Here is a 23,907-nt window from a genome sequence, read left to right on the forward strand (position 1 = left end):
AATTAAAAAAAATAATAAAGTAAAATGGGGCTGGGGAGATGGCTTAGTTGGTAAAGTGCTGAGGACCTAAATTCAAGAACCCATGTAAAACTTGGCTGGTAGTGCATGCTTGTAATCCCAGTGCTAGGGAGGTGGAAATGGGCAGATCCCAGGGGCTCATGGCCAGTCAGACTGGCCAAATCACTGAACTTGAAGCCAGTGAAAGACCCTGTCTCAAAAAATAAAAACAAAAGTGAATGTGTCCTGAGGAACAACACCTCAAGTTGTCCTCTGACCTCTGCATACATGGACACATGCATGGGCACCTGTGCACACATGAACACACACATACAAAGGTAAAATGGGGAAATCATGTATGTAAATAGCCAAGAAAGATACATGGCACATAGTAGGTATGCAGATAAATGTTTCTTTACATTCTTTTTGTTTGTTTGTTTAGACGGGGTCTCCCTAGAGTCCCAGCAGGCCTGAAACTTGCTATGAAGACCAGACTGACCTTAGTCTCACAGAAATTCACCTGTCTCTGCCTCCTAAGTGCTGGGATTAAAGATGTGCACCACCACACCTGGCTGCATTCTTTTTTGTGTTTGTGCAAATTACCCAAATTAGGAGAAATTTTCTTTGCCAAAGTTTCCTTGTTAGAAGACTAGGTTGGGGTTACCTGAACCTCATTTCCTTGTCATAAAGATGCTTACCCACAAGGCTTGGTCCCTAAATCCCTAAGCAGACCCAATGATACTCTTTGTTCGTTAGCCTAGATCTGAAGCCTGTTTTCATTATGAACAGTGAAATGAAGTTGGTGGGGTGGGTTTGTTTGCTTGCTCAGTACTGGGGCTGAACCTCAAGCGTGCTCAGCAAATGTTCTGCCATTGACCTGTATCCCCAGCCCATGAAACAGAATTCTCGAAGCTACATTTTTGAGAATTTTTATTCCAGAAGATGCCTGAGGCACAGGAAGGCATTCTGCAGCCTGTGTGGAGCTTTAAGCAAGAAGTCGGAAGGCTCCTCAGTCCTGTCTGTATTGTGGGGTGTCTGTGTATGTGCAGGACAGAGACTCTAATTCTGTCTCCTGGCCCAGTGGAGTCGGGGTGCGTCCAAGAACAGACTGTGTAGTCTTCCTGGGACCTATTCATTCTGACTCTGGATTTAGGACGGAGAACATGACGATTTCAAGACCCTCAGAAGGGAGTGATGGACTGGGGTACAGCTCAGTGGTAGAGCACTTGCCTGGCTTTTGTGAGCCCTGGGTTCCATCCTCAGGATTACCTAAAAAAGATGATTCAGCTGTGAGTTGAGCAAAGGGTTACTAGTGGTGAGCGCATTGGTTTTTATGGTTCACTTTAGAGACAGACTCGATCTACCCTGACTTCCTCTTCCTCAGTACTCAGAAGATATTTTCCTTTTATTTCACAGATACTGTTTGTAAATGAAGTAGAGCTCTGATTTTAAATAGAAAAAGATGCTTTTGACTTAAATACAACTTCACACCAGTGTGAGTATTCAGGAGCTAGTGTAGACAGGGAACAAGTTGCCAGTGCTTTGATCTGATAAGGAGCAAATCTTTATGTGTTCAGATCCTTTAATAACCAACACTTGACTCTCTGGATACTTACTCATCTCCTGATAAAGAAGCCACAGCCAGGTGCCTCTCAAGAAGGGACGAAGGAGAAAGTATGCAGACCTCAGCCCTGCTCCCTCTGGGGACATTATTCAACCTCTTTATTTACCTCAGTTTTATTATGGGCAAAGTGGGAACAGTCGAAGATTAAATAGATAATCGTAGGAAAAGGGCTTAGCATATTGCCTGACACATAAGCTCTACAGAAATTTTATTTTTGTTTGTTTTTTGAGACAGGGTCTCCCTGTAGCCCCAGCTGGCCTGGAACTTAAATTGTAGATTAGGCTGGCCTCAATCTCACGGAGACCCACCTACCTCTGCTGGGATAACGGTATGTGCCACCATGCCTGGCTAAAAAAAAATATTTTTTAAAGATTTGGTTTTGGAGCTGTGCATGGTAGCTTACGCTTTTAATTCCAGCACTCGGGAGGCAGAGACAGGCAGATCTTTGTGAGTTCAAGGCCAGCTTGTTGTCCATAGAGAATCCAGGCCAGCTGTGGCTATAGGGAGATAGGGAGATCCTGTCTCAAAAAAAAAGACTTGGTTTTGTTATTTAGTTTTGTTTTTACAGGATATCAGTATGTAACCCTAGCTGACCTGGAATTTGATATGAAGGCCAGACTCGTCTTGATCTTGGGGCAATTCTTCCTGCCTCTGCCTCTCAAGTGCTGAGATTACAGGTATGAGCCACCACATTTGGCTTTATTCTGTTTGTTTTTGCTGTGTTGAGGCTGGAGCCCAGGGTCTCACACAGATGAGCCCTGTACCAGCTACATCCCAGCCCTGGTGATTTGTTAAAGGAGGGTGGCTAAGAAACTAAGAGTGATGGACTGGATTGGCTCAGAGAAGGGGGAACTTGAGAGGCACTGTGTTCAGTTCACCTGTGATCTTAATTCCATTTATCCATCAAGATTCAAAATCAGATCTCTCCTCCTCCATGTAACTTTCCAGACTTCCCCTACAGAAGGGGTCACTGCTTTCACCTTTGCTTTTTTCATGGCAATTGCTCTCTCTCTGGTTTCATAGATGGTGTGTAGCCATGTCATCTACCTTTGAACACAGCTTCCTAAAATTAGGCCTTACACTTTAATCTCTCCTAAACCTCCTACTGATACTCCGTGTAGGCTCAGAGGCATAGACGAAAGGCCCCCAGGACAGTAGCTGGAGCCTGCCAACAAACTGGAACACTGCTGAACAACTTCTCCATTGTTTTCTTTTTAAAGATTTATTTATTTTTATTTTATGTGTAAGAATGTTTGCCTGCATGTATATGTGTGCACAGCATGCATGTCTGGTGCCCACAGAGGCCAGAAAAGAGCACCAAATACCCCAGAATTGGAGTTGCAGATGGTTGTTATCTGCCATATGGGTGCTGGGAAACCAACCCAAGTCCCCTGCAAGAGCAGCCAGTGCCCTTAACTGCTGAGCCATCTCTCCAGCCCCAATTGTTTTCTTTCATGTCAGGAGGGCAGGGCTAAAGTGTAGGAGTGGATTTGGTGACAATTGATCAAGCCGATCTCTTCCTTGTACAACTTATGTGTCACTGGCAGAGTTATCACCAAATAAATATTTAGAATGGAAAACTTTTTTGATAGTCTGTGAGCCAGACCTTTAACAGCTGTGCCAGTTCTCTAGCCCAGAAACTTTACTTTTTTGAAAGGTATGGAGGAGAAAGGGTGAGGGGGAGTGATGGGGGATCTTTTTTCTTCTGATTCGGATAGAAATTATGGATAACTCCCCAGTACCTGCATAAATGAAATGATTAACTTTGCTACTCCAGAAAAAAAATTTTAATCCCAAAGTCATTTATTTTGGCTTTAAAATAGACTAGCATTTGTGTCAGATTTTTCCTGCCTAATTACTTTTTGCTTAAGCTTATTTTTAAATTGTTTTAAATTCCTTTAGTATGACAGCCTAGGAAGTGGGGGTGAAAAAATGGGCCGCAGATGGGATCTGGGCTAGAGTTTCCGTTTTCCTGTATTAAAGCCTCCTGTTGTTCCGCTCCTGGGAGAGCCGCCTTGGAGTCAGCTTTGTGCAGAGCAGTTTGGCAAAATGGCTTTTAAAGTCTTAAAATATGCTTACTCTTTGATCCAGTAATTCCACTTCTAGGAATTTGTCCCAATGAAATAATCAAATAAGCCTGCAGAATGCAGGGACAACGATATTCACATTTATATCAGCAAAAAAGTAAAACCAACTTGACATTGAACAATACAGAATTGATTAAAGTATGCCGTTGTCTCTGCGTATCAAAACTGTGGACTTTGGAAATGCTTTCCATGTTTTTCTAATTGAAAAAAAGACTATATAGTAGTATATGCAGCGTCAAACAGTACCAGATAAGGAAAAGAATATTTAGGGGCTGGAGAGATGGCTCAGTAGTTAACAACACTGGTTGTTCTTGGCCGGGCGTGGTGGCACAGGCCTTTAATCCCAGCACTCATGAGGCAGATGCAGGCGGATCTCTGTGAGCTTGAGGCCAGCCTGGTCTACATAGTGAGTCCAGGCCAGCTGGGGCTACAGGGAGACCCTGTCTCAAAAACACCAAAAAAAAAAAAAAAAAAAAAAAAAAAACCCAAATCCCAAACAAACAAAAAAGAACACTGGCTGTTCTTGCAGAAGACCAGGGTTCAAATCCCAGCACCCACATGGCAGCTAACAGCTGTCCATAACTCCAGTCCCAGGGGATCCAACAGCCTCTTCTGACCTCCGAGGGCATTGCACAACACGGGTGCACTTACCTACATGTAGGCAATACACACATACACATAAAATAAAAACAGTTAAAAAAAAAATTTGCTTAGCCAGGCATGGTGGCGCACTAGAGAGGCAGAGGCAGGCGGATCTCTGTGAGTTCAAGGCCAGCCTGGTCTACATAGCAAGTTCTAGGCCATCTGGGGCTACAGGGAGACCCTGTCTCAAAAAGACCAAAAAAATTGTTTAATATATCAACAAAAAATATTTTGCAGCTAGTTGTGGTGGCGTAGGCCTATAATCCCAGCATAGAGAGGCTGAGGCAGGAGAGTCAGGAGTAGAAGACCATCCTGGGCTACCTACCTCAGGCACTGTTTCAGAAGACAAAACCAGGGGCTGGAGAGGTGGCTCAGTGGTTAAGAGCACTGGCTGCTCTTGCAAAGGATCTATTTGGGTCCCAGAACCCACATGGCAGCTAACAACCATCCATAACTCCAGTTCCAGGGGACCCAGTGCCCTCTTCTGACCTGCCTGGGCAATGCACGACATTGGTGGCACACTTACATGCAGGCAATACATTCATACACATAAAATAAAAATAATAAATGCTTTTTGCCGGGCGTGGTAGTGCACGCCTTTAATCGTAGCACTTGGGAGGCAGAGGCAGGCGGATCTCTGTGAGTTCAAGGCCAGCCTGGTCTACATAGTGAGTTCCAGGCCAACTGGAGCTACAGGGAGACCCTGTCTCAAAAAGACCAAAAAATAAAAAAATAAAAATAAGTGCTTTTTTAAAATGACAAAACCAAAAAGAGGTCAGAGAGATGACTTGGCAGATAAAGACACTTGCCACCAAGCCTGACCATCCTGAATTAGATTTCTTGGACCCACATGGTAGCTTGAAAGAGTCAGTTCTCTCCTGTCTTCTGACCACCACACATGTGCTGTGACACATGTGCCCCAACATGAACAAAATAAATAAAATGCAATACAAAAATAATTAATTAACATTTTGTGGGCTGGGCATGCTAGCACATGCCTATAATCTAAGCTGTATAGGAAGCTGAGGCCACAGAACAGGTGTTCAAGGCCAGCATGGGCTGCAGCACCAAAAGAGCAGGACACTAGTCTTGAACAAAAATCCTCAAAAGTAAAATTTTGATATGCCCATAAAGTAGGCAATCTGAATGCAAATAATTAGACTATGTTGGAGATTTCTTGGGAGGTACATTCTTTGACACTTTCATATATATATGTAATATATTTTGGTCATAATCATCCCATTACCCTCATCTTGTCCCTCTCCTACTGAAACTCTTCTTCCCAACAAGCAAGTTCTCGTCATGCTTTCTCCTCTTCTTCCTCCTCCACTTCCTCTCCCCTCCTCCTTTTTTGTGATCCACTGAGTTTAATTAGGTTGCCTGCATGAACATGGGTAATAAGTTATTTACTGGAGGATAGCAACTAACCACTGGCCACACATGGAAGAAAATGACTCCTCCTCTTTTTTCTGAGACAAGATCCCATAACCCAGCCTGGCCTCGAACTCACTATGTACCTGAAGATACCCTGGAGCTCCTTATTCTGCCTCCACATCCCAAGTGCTAGGATTATAGGCATGTACCACCACACTCGGCTGAATGTGTTTTCTTAAGGGTCATATTCATACATGTGAACTGTCAACACTCATGCTGACAGCATTGAAAGTTAGATGTTACGGGCCTGGAGAGATGGCTCAGCGGTTAAGAACACTGGTGGTTCTTGCAGAAGACCCGGGTTTGAATCACAGCACCCACACAGCAGCTAACAACTATCCGTAACTCTAGTCCCAAAGGATCTGGCAGCCTCTTCTGACCTCCTTGGGCATTGCATGACACGGGTGCAGTTACCTACATGCAGGCAATACACAAATACATATAAAAAATAAAATAAAAAATCAGATGTACTCTATTACATATTAAATTGTTTTCCCAGTAAAATAACTACATTCGATGTTTGTGGAGCTGCAATTAGAATGCATGTGGTATCCTGTTTTCTGATTCCAGCCCTCTGGAGGTAGACTCTTCCTGAGCCAGGAGAGCCACAGCTATTTCAAAGCTACAGAGACTAGTAGGTTTTCTGTGAACTACAGTCATGTACAGCCTAATGATATTTCTGTCAAGGACAGACAGTAGGTGGTCCTATAAGATGGTATCACCTAACCTGCTTTTAGTTTGTGTAAGTATACTCTGTGATGTTCCAACAGTGATAGAAGTACCCCACCATGTTCTTAGAACACATTCCCATCAACAAGCACTGCATGACTGTGTACTCTTAAAATTATATTGCCCAAAGAACAAGGATACCAAGAATCTTCCTAAGTCATTCCTAGTGAAAATATTTACTGTTCCCCCCTTTCTTTATCACCACCTTAGAACTCTGAATCCCAAGGTCCAGATGTGAAAGAGTTAGAAAGTGTGTAAATGATGAAAACCACTGTAAGCTTCTGCTGACCCCCAGATGCCTCTTGGCTCACATTAAGGAACTCTGCTTTATGTGATCAGCTGCAGGGGACATTGTTCTTCAGTGTCTGCAGGCCTCCATTCTGTTTACTTGATAGGGTTCTCTCTTATTTGTAGTCCCTAAATTCCCAAGATACCACATGCCTTCTCTGTAAAAAAGGGCTTGAAGGTCTGCCTTCCTGTCCTCCGAGGTCAGATAGAAAAGCTTTTTGTGATTAACTTGGCCACTGTATGCCCTTTGGTGTTTAGAACTTCAGGGGGAGTATTTTATTAGTTCTCCAAGTTTTGATCATTGACCCAAATAAGCTTCATATGATGGAAAAAAAGCAGGCAAATCTTGTTCTTTTAACATCATATTGAATCCTGGTTCTTCCACTAGCAATGACCTTGGGCAAGCTGACTCACTCTGCCAGTGACTGCCACCTCACTTAGGACGGCTGAGCGGCTCACTTCACAGAACTGTTTCTCATCCACTGAAGAGCCTTGTTCCAGTGGGGACAGTTGTGGTCTTTATAAACACACAGCTTCTCCCACTTTGTTTCTGACAGTTTCCTTATGCTGCCCCACCTCCCCAAGAACCCGTGAAGACGCTGAGAAGCCTGATCAACATCCGAAAGGACACGCTGAGACTCGTCAAGTAAGTCCCTGAGGGCTCAGGACAGGCCCCAGGTGCCCTCCTGCTTGCAGGGCAACAGATACTCTATGGGAGTTGAAGAGCAGCTGCTGGGTCTAGAGGATGCCAACTACCAGGCCCTACTGAAGCACTGGGCCTGCATAGATGAGGCATCTCCACACCTGTATTATGCAGAATGTGGGCACTAGTCTGTATAAAAAGAATTTACACCAGCCCAGACATTTTAAATAGTATCGTTATTTTGTGGATTTGAAAACAAAGGAAAAATAATTTTTTAATTAAAATTTTAATTTAGTTTTATTTTATGTGTATGAGTGTTTTTGCCTGCATTTAAGTGCACCTGTGTTGTGCAGTGCCTGCAGAGCCCAGAGGTGTCAGATCCCTTGGAACTGGAGTTATGGAAAGTTGTCAACTGCCATGTGGGTGATAAGAACCTAACCCAGATCTTCTACAAGAACAGCCAGTGCTCTTAACCGCTGAACTGTCTCTCCAGCCCTAAAAAGAAGAATTATTAAAGGAAAGGGGGAAGTTTGTAGATACCCCAACAAGCTTATGTAATAATGAAATGTTTCAATTAGAAATATAAAATCCTATTTTAAGTTGGTCATAGCAGTATACTCCTGTAGTCCCAGCAGTCAGGAGGTAGAGGAGGGAGAATTAAGAATTGGAAGCCAGCTTCGGCATCACCACAAGACCGTCTCAAAAAACGATGACAGGCCAGGCAAGGTGGCACACGCCTTTAATCTCAGTACTTGGAAGACAGAGGCAGGCGGATTTCTGTAAATTCAAGACTAGCCTGGTTTACATAGTTCCAGGCCATCAGGGCCTATATGATGACTCTTTAGAAAAAAGATAACAAGGCTGAGCATGCTGGCCCACAACTGTAGTTCCAGCACTCAGGAGGCAGAGGCAGGGGACCTGTATGAGTTCAAGGCCAGCCTGGTCTACATAGCAAGTTCCAGGCTAGCTGGGACTATAGGGAGTTCCCCTGTCACAAAAATACAAAAAAAAAAAAAAAAAAAAAAAAAAAAAAAAAACGCAGAGTGTTTATTTTACTTTCGGCTTCTTTTGATAACAAGCTTAGTGAACCAGCTGTGCATGTAAATGTCTCTAAGGGTACAGATAAACTATCAGAGAATTTGCATTGGAATTCAGGATGAGTGTATGAAAAAACAAGAAACAAAAAGCCCAAAATGAGCACTAACTCTAGGAGAGTTGGACAGGAAAAGAAAGCCAATCATAGATTACTCTGTAGCTAAACCGTGAAAAGCACTGATGTAATCACAGCATTACAGACTCTAGGTGCTGTGCTATTAAAGTCACAGTGTCCCTACACTGTGGGGATGGCAGAGTGAGGAAGGAGAGAAACCCTCATGTCTGAAGTGGGAGATCAGTAGATGGTGTCTGAGACTGAAAGATCACAACGCCGTGGTGGCATGCTCTTTAGAAATGCCATTAAATTGCCAAATCCTTACCCAGAAGTTACAATGAGGAGGAAGGCTGGCTGTTTTTTAAACATGCCTTGTGGAAACTAAGCCATGTGATTAAGAACCTCGATTAAAATAAAAAACAAGAAAGGTTTAGCACAGTACTCACACAAGGCTATTCATTCACCATACACTGAAATTTCATCAATAACCTAAATACGCAGTAAAAAATGGTCCTGTGATATTCACAATGAAGACACAAACGTGTTAATTACTGTGCAGACACCCACAATTCAATGTTGTTTTTTAAAAAGAAAGCAAGTCTTAAAATCCTGATACACTGCTTCCAAAGGCTGCCTTTTATGGTCTCCCAGATGTGCTGAGGAAGTGAAGAGCCCTGGAGAAGAGGCAGGCAAGGCTAAGGTCCACTACAACGTTGAATTCACCTTTGACACGGATGCCCGGGTAGCCATCACCATCTATTATCAGGCCACTGAGGAATTCCAGAATGGTATTGCCAGGTGAGGTAGCGTAACGGGTTGAGCTCCTTCCTTCCCAGCTTTCTGTGCCCACCTAGGAAGGACTATATTCTTTTTCTATGCCCAAATAGGATCTGGTCCCTGAATTTCGGTTTTTTGAAAGCCTTACTCTTTAGCTTCCTTTCTATGGCAGTATGGTTTGACTAGATAAGCCTAGTAATATTACCAGGCTAGAACAAGAGAGATGGGTTAGAAGAGCAGTTTTCTTCCTGAGCTAGTGTCTGTTGGAAATTGAGAACAGGCGTGAGACAGTGGGAACTGTCAGACTGTCTGGGTTGAATTCTAACTTTAGCTCCTCTTTCTACTTTATCCATAGCTACATTCCAAAAGACAACAGTCTACAGTCAGAGACCGTGTACTACAAGCGAGGGGTGTGCCAGCAGTTCTGCCTGCCCTCCCACACTGTGGACCCCTCAGAGTGGGAGGAAGAGGAGGTGAGCTGCCTCTGTTGAGGGTCCCCCTGCATCCCTACAGAAGGATCCAGGAGCTAATGTTAGGACCAATGCCAGCAGCAGGGACTCTAGATGCTGGAAGGTCATGTTCAACCATGGAGCCTGGTGGCTTCTTCATGCCCTTAAAAGGTCTGCTTAGTTCCCATTAAGGATATGCCTATCCCTATTCATTCAAAGTAGCCTGTTAACTGAGGCTACCATAAGAAAACCATGCTTAAAGGAAAGGAACTGCAGAGTAGGGACCTTTAGATGAAACAGGTGGCCTTCACTTAAACAGGCTCAGGCGGTTAGTTGCAAGTTTGATGGCTGAGGCTCAGAGATGAAATTAATGCTTCTTGGTAGCACCTCCTGTTTTGCTGGACCACTGAACCATCCAAACATACAGCATCTTCTGTGTGTTTCTTTTCTTCCCTACAGCTCGGCTTTGATCTGGATCGAGAGATTTACCCTTTGGTGGTGCATGCTGTAGTGGATGAAGGAGATGGTAGGAGGACTTCTGTCTTCTTTGCTGTGCCCACTGCCCTCTTGTGGTATCATCCTAGCAAAAGTTGTGGTCCAGAACCATCACCTCTGTGGTCTCAGTCAGGCAGTGTCTGCCTCCTTCATGTCCTGTGAAGGGCGGCCTTTATGATGTGTGCCTGCTGGTGGCAGCCCAGCACCATTGGTCTGCCAGACTGCAGGTTATAGGGATAGGGGAGACCGAGAGGGTTGGGGTCAGGGCACGCATGGAAATGTGTTGTTTGGCCTTCTTCATCTGTTTCTTTCAGAGTATTTTGGCCACTGCCACGTGCTTCTGGGTACTTTTGAGAAGGTACGTAACTTCATGATGTTTTGCCCTTCTTTCTCCTGAAGACAGCCTGTTTGCTGAGTACTGAGCTCAGCAGAATAGCCAACTTGAGAGACTTTCACTAAAAGAGCATCATACTGCGGCTGTGCCCAGGCAGAGTTAGCTCCACCCTCCTGCTGCATGACCTTCAGTCCTTAGGCTTCATTGTCCTCTTCATCACATGAACATGATCTCTCTGAGGTCCTTGGAATCTGAGGTCCTGTTGGCCCGCTCCATGAGTGTCTGAGAACATGTCATGAGAAAAGTAGGGACAGAATCCAGGCTGCCTTCTGCCCTCCCCTCCTGGTCATAACATCCTGTTTTCATTCCAGCACACAGACGGGACTTTCTGTGTCAAGCCCCTCAAGCAGAAGCAGGTAGTAAGTATCTGAGGGCTGGGAGCCTGTAGTCCTCTTCTTCTCTTTCTTTCCTTATGGTCTTTTTTGTTGTTGTTTTTGGTCTTTTTGAGACAGGATCTCTCTGTAGCCCCAGCTGGCCCTGGATTCCTATAGAGATCAGGCTGGCCTTGAGCTCACAGAGATCTGCCTGCTTCTGCCTCCAGAGTGCTGGGACTAAAGGCGTGCGCTACCAGACCCGGCCCCTTATGGTCTTTGAATGTTTTTGTTGTTGTTTTTGTTTTGTCTTGTTGCTAAGTACTCTTGTTTCTTTCCCCTCTCCTCCTCCCTCCTCTTCCTCCTCCCTCCTCTTACTCCTCTTCCTCCTCCTCCTCCCTCTTCCTCCTCCTCTCTTCCTCCTCCTCCTCCTCCTCTTCCTCCTCCTTCTTTTAAGTTAAAGAAGATTAAAAAACGACGGTGTTTTTGTCTGCTAGAAACTACTTGGGTGGCCTGAAAGGAACACTGACTTTTGGTGTCTTCATTGTTCTGGGATTTTTGCTGCCTCCCAGGCCACAGTTATCTGAGCAAAGGACTTGAGAAATGAAAGGATAAGATTTGTCTCCTGACATTAGGTTGAAGGAGAACTCTTTTTATTTAAAATGCCATAATGAGAAACATTTCAAGCAAAAGGATAGGCCCAATTCAGGGCCAATTAGAGCCCTTAGCATAATTTATCCCAGCATTCCTTTTCTAAAATTCAGTTTACTGACCATCTGCCCCCTTCAAGAATGATCTGCAAGATTTGTGCCTGTCTGCTGGAATGCCTAGCCCCCACCTGTGCCAGAACTTTTCACTTTGGCAGAGGTAGGAGATGTCATGGAGGAGGAGGAACAGGCAGAGCCAGTGGTATTGGCAAGGGAGGATGGGAGATGCCAGGTGTGGTAGCTCATAACTGTAATCCCAGTACTCAGGAAGCTATACATCAAGACCCTGTCTCAAAAGAAATGAAAAAGGAGGGTTGGAGTGAGATGGTTTATCATGAAGAGGGTGGGAGGCAGGCTTGGCCTTTGTTCATACAGAAAGGAAGACCCCCCCTACATGTGGATGATAACTGAAATTCTAAATTGTTCATTCTTTTGGGTTAAGTACTTGTCCCATTTAATGGAGTTGATAGCAGTTAATAATTCCTTAGTATGAATTAGTTGATTTATGTCCTTTTCAATATAATTGCTAGGTTAAGACATGTAGAGAGGCAGAGGAGGCCATAGATCCTGAGCCCATTTTACTTTCTGGGTAGGTCCAGCCTGGTAAGTCACCTCGTGGTGAAGGCTTCGTTATACAGAAGACCTGAATGTGTTCAAAAGGCCAGGATTGCTACAGAATTAAAAAAAAAAAATGTTTATCTGTTTTCTTATTTCTGGTTTGTGTTAGCAACAGACTGCCAAACTGGATAGTGGGATATGAAATCAGAGATAGGCTAGGTCTATGGGAACAAGACCTCTGGAAGCAGAGGTGAGGCAGAAGGAAGGAGTAGGCTTCTGAAGAAGGGAAAGGCCCCCTGTGACAGATGTAGGGCCCAGTCTTTGGGAGTGGGACTGGGCATGACTGATTGGGTTTTAGGAAACAAAGGCCTAGGGCTGGAGAGATGGCTCAGCAGTTAAGAGCACTGACTGCTCTTGCAGAGGACCCAGGTTCAAGTCTCAGCACCCACATGGTACTAACAACGGTCTGTAACTCCAGTTCCAGGGGATCCGATGCCATCTTCTGACCTCCATAGGCATTGTATGACACGGGTGCACTTATACACATGCAGGGACTACACTAATACACATAAAAGTTTTTTTTTCTTTAATTTTTTAAAATTTTTCCAAAAAGAAGAAAAACAGGGCAGAGCTGAGCATGGTGACTCATGCCTGTAATCCCAGCCGGCCTGGGCAAAATGGCATCAGACCCCATCTCAAGAAACTCAGAGAAAGAGATGGGATTGTAGCTCAGTGATAAACCTTTTGCCTGGCATTCACAAGGCCCTAGATTCCCTCTGCAGTGCCAACAACAGCAAAAATTAAATAATAAATCATAGCTGGATGTGATGATACATACCTGTAATCCCAGCATTGGGAGGCTGAGGCAGGAAGATCATGAGTTTTGAGGCTAGCCTGTGTTACACAGGGACACACAGACACACATGCGCACGTGCACACACACACACAAGGTCCTGGGAAGGGCAGGCAACATTCCCATAGTCTCAGATACTCCAGAGACTGAGGTCAGCCTGAACAACATAATAACCCCCCATCTCAAAACAAAACACAGAAAAGCAGAACAAGAAAAGGAACAAGTCACATGGGTAGTTTTGCTGCACATTAGAATGCAGGGGTGGGGTGGTGGGCCAGTGGCTCAGCAGTAAAGGTACTTGCCATGCGAATCCTGATGACCTGAGTTCAATCCCAGGAACCCACAGTGGAAAGGAGAGAACCAGTTCCCCAAAGTTGTCCCCAGACCTCCACATACGCTCCATGGCATGTCCAGGCCCACACTCATATTCACAACATATCATGCATACACACACAATAATAATAAATAAAAATTTAAAGACAGCCAAGCCATGCAGGGTGTGGTGGTGTGTACCTTTAATCCCAGCCCTCAGGAGGCAGAAGCAGGTGGCTCTCTGTGAGAAGAAGGCCAGCCTGGTCCACAGAGACTTCTAGGCAGTCTGGGACTAGGGAGACCCATAAAAAAAAAATTGGGGCTGGAGAGATGGGTCAGTGGTTAAGAGCACTGGCTGCTCTTGCTGAGGACCTGGGTTGATTCCCAACACCCACAGGGTCGCTAACAGCTGCGTGTAACTCAAGTTCCAGAGGAATCTTATGCCCTCTTCTGAACTCCAAGGGCATTACACAACACAAGTACACTTATATACATGCAGGCAATGCATATATATATATATATTAATAAGTCAGGTGTGGTGGTGCACTCCTTTAATTCCAACACTTAGGAGGCAGAGGCAAGTGGATCTCTGGAAGTTCAAGGCCAGCCTAGTCTATATAGCAAGATCCAGGCCAGCTAGGGCTACAGGAAGACCCTTTCTCCAAAAGACCCAATAATATTAAAAAAAAACCAGCCAGGCCTGATGGCACACATCTTTAATCCCAACACTTAGGAGGTAGAGGCAGTTGGATCTCTATGAGATTGAGACCAGCCTGTTCTACATAGCAAGTTCCGGTCCAACTGGGGTTATAGGGAGATCCTGTCTCTGAACAATAACAACAACAACAGAAATGGGGAGTAGTTTCATGGTATGCTCTAGCGGCTTCTCCTTCAAGGTCCTACATTTCCCTTTAGAGTCTGGCTATGTAACCTCAGCTGGCCTGTTACTTGGCTTCCCGCGTGCTGGGATGATAGGCATGTGCCACACTTTGCTTGTATCTCCCTTTCAGCCGTATTTTTCTTTCTTCCTTTCTACTTTCCTTTTTTTTTTTTTTTTTTTAGTGGAGTGGTGGGAGGGATTTCATATATCCCAGGCTGGCTCAAACTCACTATGAAGCCAAGGGTAACCTTGAACTTCTGACCCTTCTGCCTCTACTTCTTGAGTGCTGGGATTACAGGTGTATACCACCACTCCCACGTTGTATGCTGTGACTGAACCCGCCTTGTGCATGCTAGGCAAGCACCAGGCCAACTGAGGCACATCCCCAGCCTCCCCATTCCATTATTTTTGTAGTATTTGAACTGGCATTTTCTCACATAACTAATGCTTGTATTTTGACATATACCCTTCCATCTTCTTTCTAGTATGTGCCTTTCTTAACAGTCAGTTTAGTGAGCTACAATGCAGATATTATTGTCACTTTTTTTTTTTTTTTTTGAGACAGGGTCTCCCTGTAGCCCCAGCTGGCCTGGAACCCACTGTGTAGATCAGGCTGGCCTTGAACTCACAGAGATCCGCCTGCCCCTGCCTCCTGAGTGCTATTGTCACATTTATAAATTGTTATGTTCCCTGTTATCCAAATGGTAGGTGAATTAAACATTTGATTTTCTTTCCACTCTCAAAGAGCAAAAACATAAGTAAATAAAAGCATCCTTTACTTGTCTAGGCTGTTGAGCTTCTGGGGAGGGGGCTGGGACTTCTCTTGTCGGTTCAGTTGTAAGCCTGTCCTTGAACTTCACTGTTTGCTGTTCAGGTAGATGGAGTCAGCTACCTCCTTCAGGAGATCTATGGAATTGAAAACAAGTATAACACACAAGATTCTAAGGTAAGTTTTGTATAAAATTCAGGATTCACTCTTCCCTAGAGGCAAATGAGAAGCTCTATTCCAGCTAGGACTGTGGATCAGGAAGCAGGCCAGGGCCTAGAATATTCCCCACTCCTCATTTCAGGCCATCAGCTGATATCACTTTGGAAATGAACAGAATGGGCTGCCCTGGGTCTGTCCTTCTACTCCGGAGCTCTGTTGAACTCTGCCTCCCGTGAGGGTCTTGCATTTCCCCTTCCCCTTCATCTGTGGCTCTCCTAGGTACCTTCAGCTCAGACCCTAAGAGGAAGCCAGAGCTGTCCACAAGGATGACCTAAGGGAGTTAGTACAACCTTTTGACTTGAGACAAGCAGTTCCTAGAGGCAGGGGAACTAAGCTTGCAAAAGTACTGCACAAACTGAAGTCCAGTGTCGATACAGATATTATTCAGTGTCTGATCTCTTTAGCTACCTTGTAAATCAAGTATAGGAAACAAGAGGCTTTGTGTCATTGCCTAAATTTCTGTCTGTCTGGCCAGGTGGCTGAGGATGAAGTGAGTGATAACAGTGCCGAGTGTGTGGTATGTCTGTCAGATGTCCGGGACACCTTGATCCTGCCCTGCCGCCACCTCTGCCTCTGTAATACCTGTGCAGACACCCTGCGCTACCAGGCCAACAACTGCCCCATCTGCCGGCTGCGTAAGTTCTGGAGGGGCATGAGAGTGGGAGCCGGAAAGGCAGCACAAAACAACACACTGCTGCTGGGTGTGGCAAATGGATGGCTTCTGGAGAGGCATAGTTTCTGCCTGGGCTCCTGCTCACCCTTAATCCTGAAACAGGATGTCCTGATGGCTGATTTTCTTCTTTACAGCCTTCCGGGCACTGCTTCAGATCCGAGCCATGAGGAAAAAATTGGGCCCTTTGTCTCCTACCAGCTTTAACCCCATCATTTCATCCCAGACATCAGACTCTGAAGAGCATTCGGTAAGCTGGGCTCAGAAACATGGCCTCTTGGAAGCAGCTACTTTCTAGTATCCTTGCTGGTTTTCTGTGGGTTTTATTTTGAGACAGGGTTTGGCTATGTGGCCTTGACTTAGAAGTCACTATGTAGACCAGACCAGGCCTCAAACTCACAGTGACTCTCCTGCTTCTGTCTCCCAAGCACTAGGATTATAGGTATGAGCCACCACACCCACTTTTGTCCTTCTTTACATGACATTGCATCAAAGAATTAAACCTGGGCACACTGAAGGATTTACAAGGCTGGCTGGGATCATGTTATGTTAAAACTTACAAATATTGGGGCTGGAAAATTGGCTCAGCTGTTATGAGCACTGGCTGCTCTTGCAGAAGGTCTGGGTTTGGGTCTCAGCACTCACACAGCAGCTAACAACTGGCCATAACCCCAGAACTGATGCTCTCTTCTGGCCTTTACAGGCACTGCACACATTTGATGTGCTTATACACAATTGTTAGCTGCTGTGTGGGTTCTGAGAACCAGACCCAGAACAAAGTGGGAAACAATCCCCTCCAGCACTCATCCATTTGCCACCTGAGAGGTGGCTGTCGTAAACAGTAGAAAAAAACCTGGAAGAAGCACTAGAGTGCCAGCAAGTTACTCTGGATGGTCAGTTATTGGTGATCTGTTTTCATCTTCGATGTGTTTCCCAGATTTCCTGTAACGAGTATTTGTTTCTATTGTCCTCAGAAAACAGACATTATGAAGAATGACTTAGGAGCCTATAACCCTTTACCACTTTTTCCTTTCCTTATGTTCAGTACAGAAGCTGTTCCTCCAATTAATTTAAAAAATTAATGTCAGTAGGAAACATGATCATGCACAAAACAAAAAATACCTAATTAATTTTTCAACCTGTTTCTGACTCCCCTAGTCCTCAGAGAATATTCCACCAGGCTACGAAGTGGTGTCTCTTCTGGAGGCCCTCAATGGGCCCCTTACCCCATCCCCAGCAGTCCTTCCACTCCATGTGCTTGGAGATGGCCACCTCTCAGGAATGCTGCCTTCCTATGGCAGTGATGGCCACCTGCCCCCTGTCAGAACACTGTCCCCCCTCGACCATCTGTCTGATTGCAGCAACCAAGGACTCAAGCTCAAAAGGAGTCTATCCAAGTGAGTAGCCACTCTCACCCACGTTGTCCTGGATCATCTTTGAGAACCTTCAAAACTGTCTTTCCCTCTTCAGTACTGTGATGGTCACATCCTGGGTGGATCTTCTCATTTTTCCCAGTGCTGCTCAGTCTCAAAAAGACCTGAGTAGTAGGTACCCTTGCTGGGTGGAAGAGAGGTTACCCCAGAGATGGAAATAAAATGTGTACAGGTACTTAGGAAAGTTCCATTAGACAAAATTTCTTGTGTTCCTTGGTAGAGGGGGTGTTGTAAAGGGAGGAGGACACTGAGCACCATAGAGGGAGTCCCTCAGGGACCAGGGATCCTGGCCTCATCTTGAGATGGAAGGATCCTCAGGGCTCTGCCCCTGAGCATTAAATTTGGCAGGACAATCCCAACACAGTTGCTGTGGCAAAGGAGGATGTTTCATGGATCAAGGTCTTGCATCCTGGGGATGCCAGTGGTTTTCCCCAAGTTCAGATCGCAAGTTCTGGAAGGAGCTAAAGGCAGAGTTTCTGTCCAGTTGTGTGCAGTTTCCTTAAGTGGAGGAGAGTTTCTGAAGTTCAGGCCAGCTCCAGTCTCTTAAGTGTACAGCAGATTAGGTGCTTTTCCTCTGTGCTTTTACAGATCTGTGTCCCAAAATTCTTCTGTGCTACATGAAGAAGACGATGAGCACTCCTGTAGTGAGTCAGAGACTCAGCTCTCTCAGAGACTGTCAGCTCAGCATCCTGGAGAGGTGACTAGCTTTCTTTTCTTCTCTGGGTGCTGGCACCGGGCACCCGTCCACACAACTCCTTGGTCTCCTTATTTCACCTGTTCACTAGACCGTCTGTCACCCTGTACTACAAGGTGACAGCTGTAGAGGTTTCCTGAGATCCATGAGTTCCCCATTTATGGAGCCTGTTTGCCCCCAGCCCTGTCCTGCAGGAAACCACAAAATGTCTGCCCTGGTGGCACTGACGGCTTGTAAGTAGGGTGAGGGTGGACATGGACAGTGAGTTAACATATGTGTGGATCAGAATGTCACACGGGGAAGGGAACCTCGGGACGAGAAGTAGAATTGCCATTTCAACATTGGTCCTGGAACAGGTATCTAAGGAGGTGAGAGCAAGGTGCACAGACATCTAAGAGGGGTCTAGGTGCAAGAAAGCAGTAGAAATGTACAAGGGGGGGTGTGCTGCAAGGCCAGTGGTGTGATGGGAAAAGACTGGAATTTTCTACCCTATACATCCTCCACACAGACTTTACTTAGAATTTATTATCTGTCTGCTGTACTGGCCACTTAAAAACAAGAATGTGTTCCATCATATCTAGTTGGGACAGCACTTGTACTTAAATACCAGGACTATATGTGTGGTACATTGTCACTGCCTAATAAGTACTTGCCAAATGAATGCATTAGTGGAGGAGGGGGGCTGCAGCATTGAGACAGGGTCTCATGTAGCCCAAACTGGCCTTGAACACTCTGTGTAGCTGAAAATTACCTTGAACTCCTGATCCTCCTGCCTCCACCTCCCATATGCTAGGTAGGATTACAGGCGTGCACTAACATACACAACAAATTAATTTTAACTGTAGAAAATAACATGACTTGGGCTGGAGAGATGGCTCAGCAGTTAAGAACACTGGTTGTTCTTGCAGAAGACCTGGTTCAAGTCCGTAGCTCCAGTCCCAGGGGATCCAACAGCCTCTTCTGACCTCCGCAGGCATCGCACGACACGGGTGCACTTACCTACATTCAGGGAATACGTAAATACACATTAAATAAAAATAATAAATAAAAATTTAAAAAAAAAAAAAAAAAGAAAATAGCATGACTCGATCAGGTGTTGTTGGTTGGGTTACCACCTGGGTTCCCGGCACTAAGGAGGCTAAAGCAGAGGGATCCCAAATTTGAGGTTGGTTTTGGACACATAGTGAGTTCAAGGCCAGCCTGCTGCTGAGAGGGGGGTGGGGAGAGAGGGAGAGGGAGAGGGAGAGGGAGAGGGGGAGAGAGAGAGAGAAAGAGAGAGCGCCAAAACAGTACAGTCGTATGCAGTTTTCTTAAGTGGAGGACATCAGAAAAAATGTTATGGAGGGACAGCATTTGGCTGAATCTTGACGTTTTTTAGACCTGAGAGGAAGGGAGCAAAGCATCCAGATGAAGGCTTGGAGCAGGCCAGGGATACAGAGAGGGCTCTGCCTCACAAAGGCCCCCTGACAGTCGTGTGTGAGAGACCAGTAGGAAAGTCAGGAAAACTCTCGGTAGCCCAGGCCTGACCTAAGGTGAAAGAAACCTGCCTGGAAGCTGGGAGCAGATTAGACCTTTGCATCCACCCTGGATGGTGAGGCTGTGCTCAGGGGACTGACAGGTGTGGGCAGAGGTGGTAGTTGTTCAGATCAACCGAGCAGGAACTCACCCAACTTCCATGTGGAGATGTCCTGCAGACAGTGAGGTCCCTGTTGGTTTCGAGTTCTTTTCCTTCTGGAGGAGAGCTGTTCATAATCCTGGGGAAACCAGGGATGTCCCTATGTGACAGCTGCTGGGTGACCTGTGTCACTGGAGCTGCAGCCTTTGTATGCCCAGCAGATGCTGGGCCTCAGGCAGGAGGTGTTGACTGAAGTGTGTACTCCCCTGGGAGAAAGTCACTCCAGGATCCTGGCTGAAGAGGAGTGCTGACAACAGAAGCCAGCACCACCTCCTGTGTCACTCATATCCACCAAAAGAGAAGACCTGGTCCCTCCCTTTCCTGCTCTTAACCCCTCCTTCCACACACTAGGCTTGTACTTACTCTCTGCCCCATTGTGTCCCTCATTCTAGGAATGTGGCGTGACTCCAGAGAGTGAGAACCTCACCCTGTCGTCCTCAGGGGCTGTTGACCAGTCATCGTGCACAGGGACTCCACTCTCTTCCACCATCTCCTCCCCAGAAGGTACCTGAGGAGCAGGGAGCAGCTGCACGTGCCTACCCTCACCTCATCCTCCAGCGATGGGAGCATTGAATGTCTAAGCTGGTGACTAAACAGGCCCCACTGAAGAGGGAAGGGCTCTTAGTACCCTCCTGCCATCACCAGTCTTCCTCAACACTGTAGCGGGAGAAGCAAACCCCTGGTCCTTGAGTTTCAGTTCTGTTCTAGTTTGATTTCTGTTGTTATGATTAAAAACTAACCAAACCCAACTTAGGGGAGGAAAGGGTTTATTTCACCTTACAGCTTACAGTCTATATCAAGGAAAACCAAGGCAGGAACCTAGAGGCAGGAACTGAAGCAGAGACCATGGAGAAACGCTGCTGACTGACTTGTTTCCCCATGGCCTGCTCAGCCACCCCTTCTATATAGTCCAGGCTCACCTACTCAGGGATGGTACCACCCACAATGGGCTGGGCCCCTACATCAACCAGAAGTCAAAAACTGCCCCACAGACAAGCCCACAGGACATTCTGATAGAGGAAATCCCTCAGCAAAGTTCCCTCCTCCCAGGTGTCTCTAGTTTGTGTCAAACTGACAAAAACTAACCAGCAAGTTCCAGACTCTAAAATATAGAGGAAGAGGATCTTAGAAACCCTTCAGTTTAAACCTTTTTTCAGGAGAGGACAAGGTGAGGCCATTGTACTCTTCTTGTGACCAAGTACAGGAAGTATTGCTCCTCAGTAAACTTGGTCCTATCTCCCTCCCCCTATGCCTTCTCCACAGACCCCGCCAGCAGCAGCCTGGCCCAGTCAGTCATGTCCATGGCATCGTCCCAGATCAGCACTGACACAGTCTCTTCCATGTCTGGTTCCTACATCGCCCCTGGCACTGAAGAGGAGGGAGAGGCCCTCCCTTCCCCTCGGGCTGCCAGGAGAGCCCCCTCAGAAGAGGGAGAGGTAAGGGAAGTCACTTGAATTGGCCTTACTCTGTGCTTCATGCATGGATCCAAGACAGCTTAATAAAGGGTCTACCAGGGGTGGCTGCAAGGCTCAGGGCTGGCTGGGAAGGCATTCCCTTAGATCTGGCTCTGTACACCACTTCTGTGCTGAGGAAAGCTTGAGCTTGGGTTTGCTGTCATGAGAGCCCATGATGACTGTACCCTTGAGGTTTGTTGCTCTTTTGCAGGGGACACCAGCAGAGTCTCCAGATAGCAATTTTGCTGGCCTTCCAGCTGGAGAGCAGGATGCAGAGGTAACCTGGGTGGCAGGCAGTATGACCCCTTCCCACAGCCAGAGGAACTCCTGGTGTTGACTGGGAATGCCTGTGACAGAATACTGGAGAAGCCTCCTAGGTGGCATGCCTAGATCAGTTAGAAGGGGAGCATGGGTAGAGGTGAAAGCAGCCTCATGCTCTGGCCTAGGCCCTGTCCTCTTACCAGGAAACACTGGTTCTAATGGGATCCATGGGGAATGAGTGCAAGAGGGACCTTTCTGTGCCAGACCCGGACAAGGCCTTGGGACTATGTTGCCTGTCAAGTATCTGGTTATATTTATACAGAGTGGCTGGATCTCTGGTGCTCCCCAGCTTGGGGCGCACAGAAGCCCAAGTGAGGTTCTGCCTGCCCTACTCTCAGCACTGCATCAGTGAGCCTGTGCAATGGCAGATAGGGTTGTAGCTCAGGGACGGGGACGCCCTGGCCATGGTACAGACCCACTACTGTGTGGTCCAGACTTCACTTTTGCTGTCAGAGATCCTCTCAGGATAGTGTTTGGCCCCTAAGGAGTTTCTCGAAGTTAGAAGTTGTTTTGGTTTTTTTTTTATTTCATGTGTATGACTGTTTTGCCTGCTTGTATGTAAGTGCACTATGTTTGTGCAGTGCCTGCAGAGGCCAGAAGAGGATGCCAGATCCCCTGGAACTGGAGTTACAGATGGTTAGCCACCATGTGGGTGCTGGGAACTGAACCTGGGTCTTCTGCAAGAGCAGCCTGTGATCTTAACCACTGAGTTATCTCTTCAGTTCCTCTGAACGTTTTTTGATTCACTATTTGCTTTTGTGCTTTTCTTAAAGATAGGGCCTCACTATATATCCTTGGCTGGCCTAGAACTTGCTATGTAAACTAAGCTGGCCTCAAACCGGGGGTGGGGGTGGTCATCCTGCCTCTGCCTCCTGAAGGATTGCAGGCATGTGTCCCCGTGACTGGCTTCAGTTTGGCCTTTTCTTTCTTTCGCTTGAGACAGGGTCTTCCTGTAGCCCCAGCTGTCCTGGAACTCACTATGTAGACCAGGCTGGCCTCAAACTCACAAAGATCCACCTGCCTCTGCCTCCCAAGTGCTGGGATTAAAAGGGTCTGCCACCATACCTGGCTTTCTTTTTAAAAACATTTTATTATTGTATGTGTATGAGTGTTTGCCTGCATGCATGTAAGCCCATCCATGTCATGCAATGCCCACAGAGGTCAGAAGAGAGCGTCGGGTCCCCTGGAACTGGAGTTACGTATGGATGGTTGTTAGCTACCATATGGGTGCTAGGAATCCAACCCAGGTCCTCTGCAAGAGCAGCCAGTGCTCTTAACTATTGAGCCATCTCTCCAGCCCCTGGCTTTTTTATTTAACAACTTTTACTTCTCCCTTGTGTTCAGCTATGGTGCAATGAGGTATTCCTGCCAACCTGCTCAGTACATACCTGCGGTATAGCTCAGACCTGAGACCTAGTTGAACAAGGCTCTCTTGGCTACCTTAGCACATTAAACACAGGCAGGAAGTACATGCTGTGGATGTAGGCCACGAAACTAACTAGTACAGGGATGGCTTGTTCTGTCTTCAGTAGGTCACTTGATCCACTAAGTGCTTTATAGACTCATGGGGCCTTTCTTCTGTCCTAGGGAAATGATGTCATAGAGGAAGAGGACGGATCACCCATACAAGAAGATGGTAAAAGATCTGTCCTTGCTCCCTCCCGTTGTTGCTTTCCTAGGTATTCTCTAAGGGGTAAAGAAGTGCAAATCCATGACAACTTGATGGTAGTGTTCTGCTTGCTGTATGGCTGGGATGGTTAAGAATCTTCATGGTATATCAGGAAACAGGATATCAATAACCTTAGTGACATCCCTGCTCCCCGTAGGACTCAGTTCTTCTTGGAGATCAGGATGAGGGTGCTGCAAAAGACAGACCTCTCTTTCTGCACCCACATCTGCCTCCTGTGGCAGCTCTTCAGCCAAGCCCCGCACTGGGGCGGCAGCAGCCATCTCTTCTACACGGGAGGCAGAACTGCTTGGCAGCTTGTCTGGTTCTGCGTAGTGGAGAAAATCTAAGAGAGGAACTTCAGAAAGCAGCAGACGTGCTAAGGGTATAGCTGAGGACACGGGAATTTCTTCAGCAGCTCTGCCTAGGCAGCACTCTCTAGGCCTCAATTTTGTCTTCAGAATTTTGTTTCTTGTAAATCTGGAAAAGAAGGCATGCCTTGCAGGGTTAGGAAGGAGGAAGAGGAGGAAGAAGAGAGGGTCAGAGAAGTCACACCACCTGTCCCAAGAGCCTCAGACCCTCTCCCCTCTGCTCGGGGGGCACCTCCGGAGCACACGCGTGTCAGGGCCTGGATACAGTTGCACCAGCAGAGGTCATCTAGTTGCTTCTGCTTCCA

At 46.4% G+C, this 23,907-nt stretch overlaps 1 protein-coding gene across 4 annotated transcripts in view; it reads left to right on the top strand.

Moving 5' to 3' along the window:
* The window catches only part of Rnf157 (ring finger protein 157), a 78,051-nt gene that overhangs the window by 45,443 nt on the left and 8,701 nt on the right, over nucleotides 1-23,907 (top strand). For 3 of the 4 annotated variants that reach the window (XM_008831346.3, XM_008831347.3, XM_029562669.1), the window contains exons 3-17: nucleotides 7,359-7,447; nucleotides 9,246-9,392; nucleotides 9,727-9,844; nucleotides 10,280-10,346; nucleotides 10,630-10,673; nucleotides 11,021-11,068; nucleotides 15,205-15,276; nucleotides 15,794-15,953; nucleotides 16,126-16,238; nucleotides 17,147-17,385; nucleotides 18,010-18,118; nucleotides 20,183-20,294; nucleotides 21,054-21,226; nucleotides 21,456-21,521; nucleotides 23,153-23,201. In XM_008831346.3, coding sequence (XP_008829568.1) covers nucleotides 7,359-7,447; nucleotides 9,246-9,392; nucleotides 9,727-9,844; nucleotides 10,280-10,346; nucleotides 10,630-10,673; nucleotides 11,021-11,068; nucleotides 15,205-15,276; nucleotides 15,794-15,953; nucleotides 16,126-16,238; nucleotides 17,147-17,385; nucleotides 18,010-18,118; nucleotides 20,183-20,294; nucleotides 21,054-21,226; nucleotides 21,456-21,521; nucleotides 23,153-23,201 — 1,606 coding nt within the window. The remainder of the gene's footprint in view (nucleotides 1-7,358; nucleotides 7,448-9,245; nucleotides 9,393-9,726; nucleotides 9,845-10,279; nucleotides 10,347-10,629; nucleotides 10,674-11,020; nucleotides 11,069-15,204; nucleotides 15,277-15,793; nucleotides 15,954-16,125; nucleotides 16,239-17,146; nucleotides 17,386-18,009; nucleotides 18,119-20,182; nucleotides 20,295-21,053; nucleotides 21,227-21,455; nucleotides 21,522-23,152; nucleotides 23,202-23,907) is intronic. The other variant, XM_029562670.1, reaches the window with a different exon arrangement.

This window comes from Nannospalax galili, unplaced genomic scaffold (assembly GCF_000622305.1).
Source record: "Nannospalax galili isolate Female #2095 unplaced genomic scaffold, S.galili_v1.0 scaffold634, whole genome shotgun sequence".
NCBI classification, from domain to species: Eukaryota; Metazoa; Chordata; class Mammalia; order Rodentia; family Spalacidae; genus Nannospalax; species Nannospalax galili.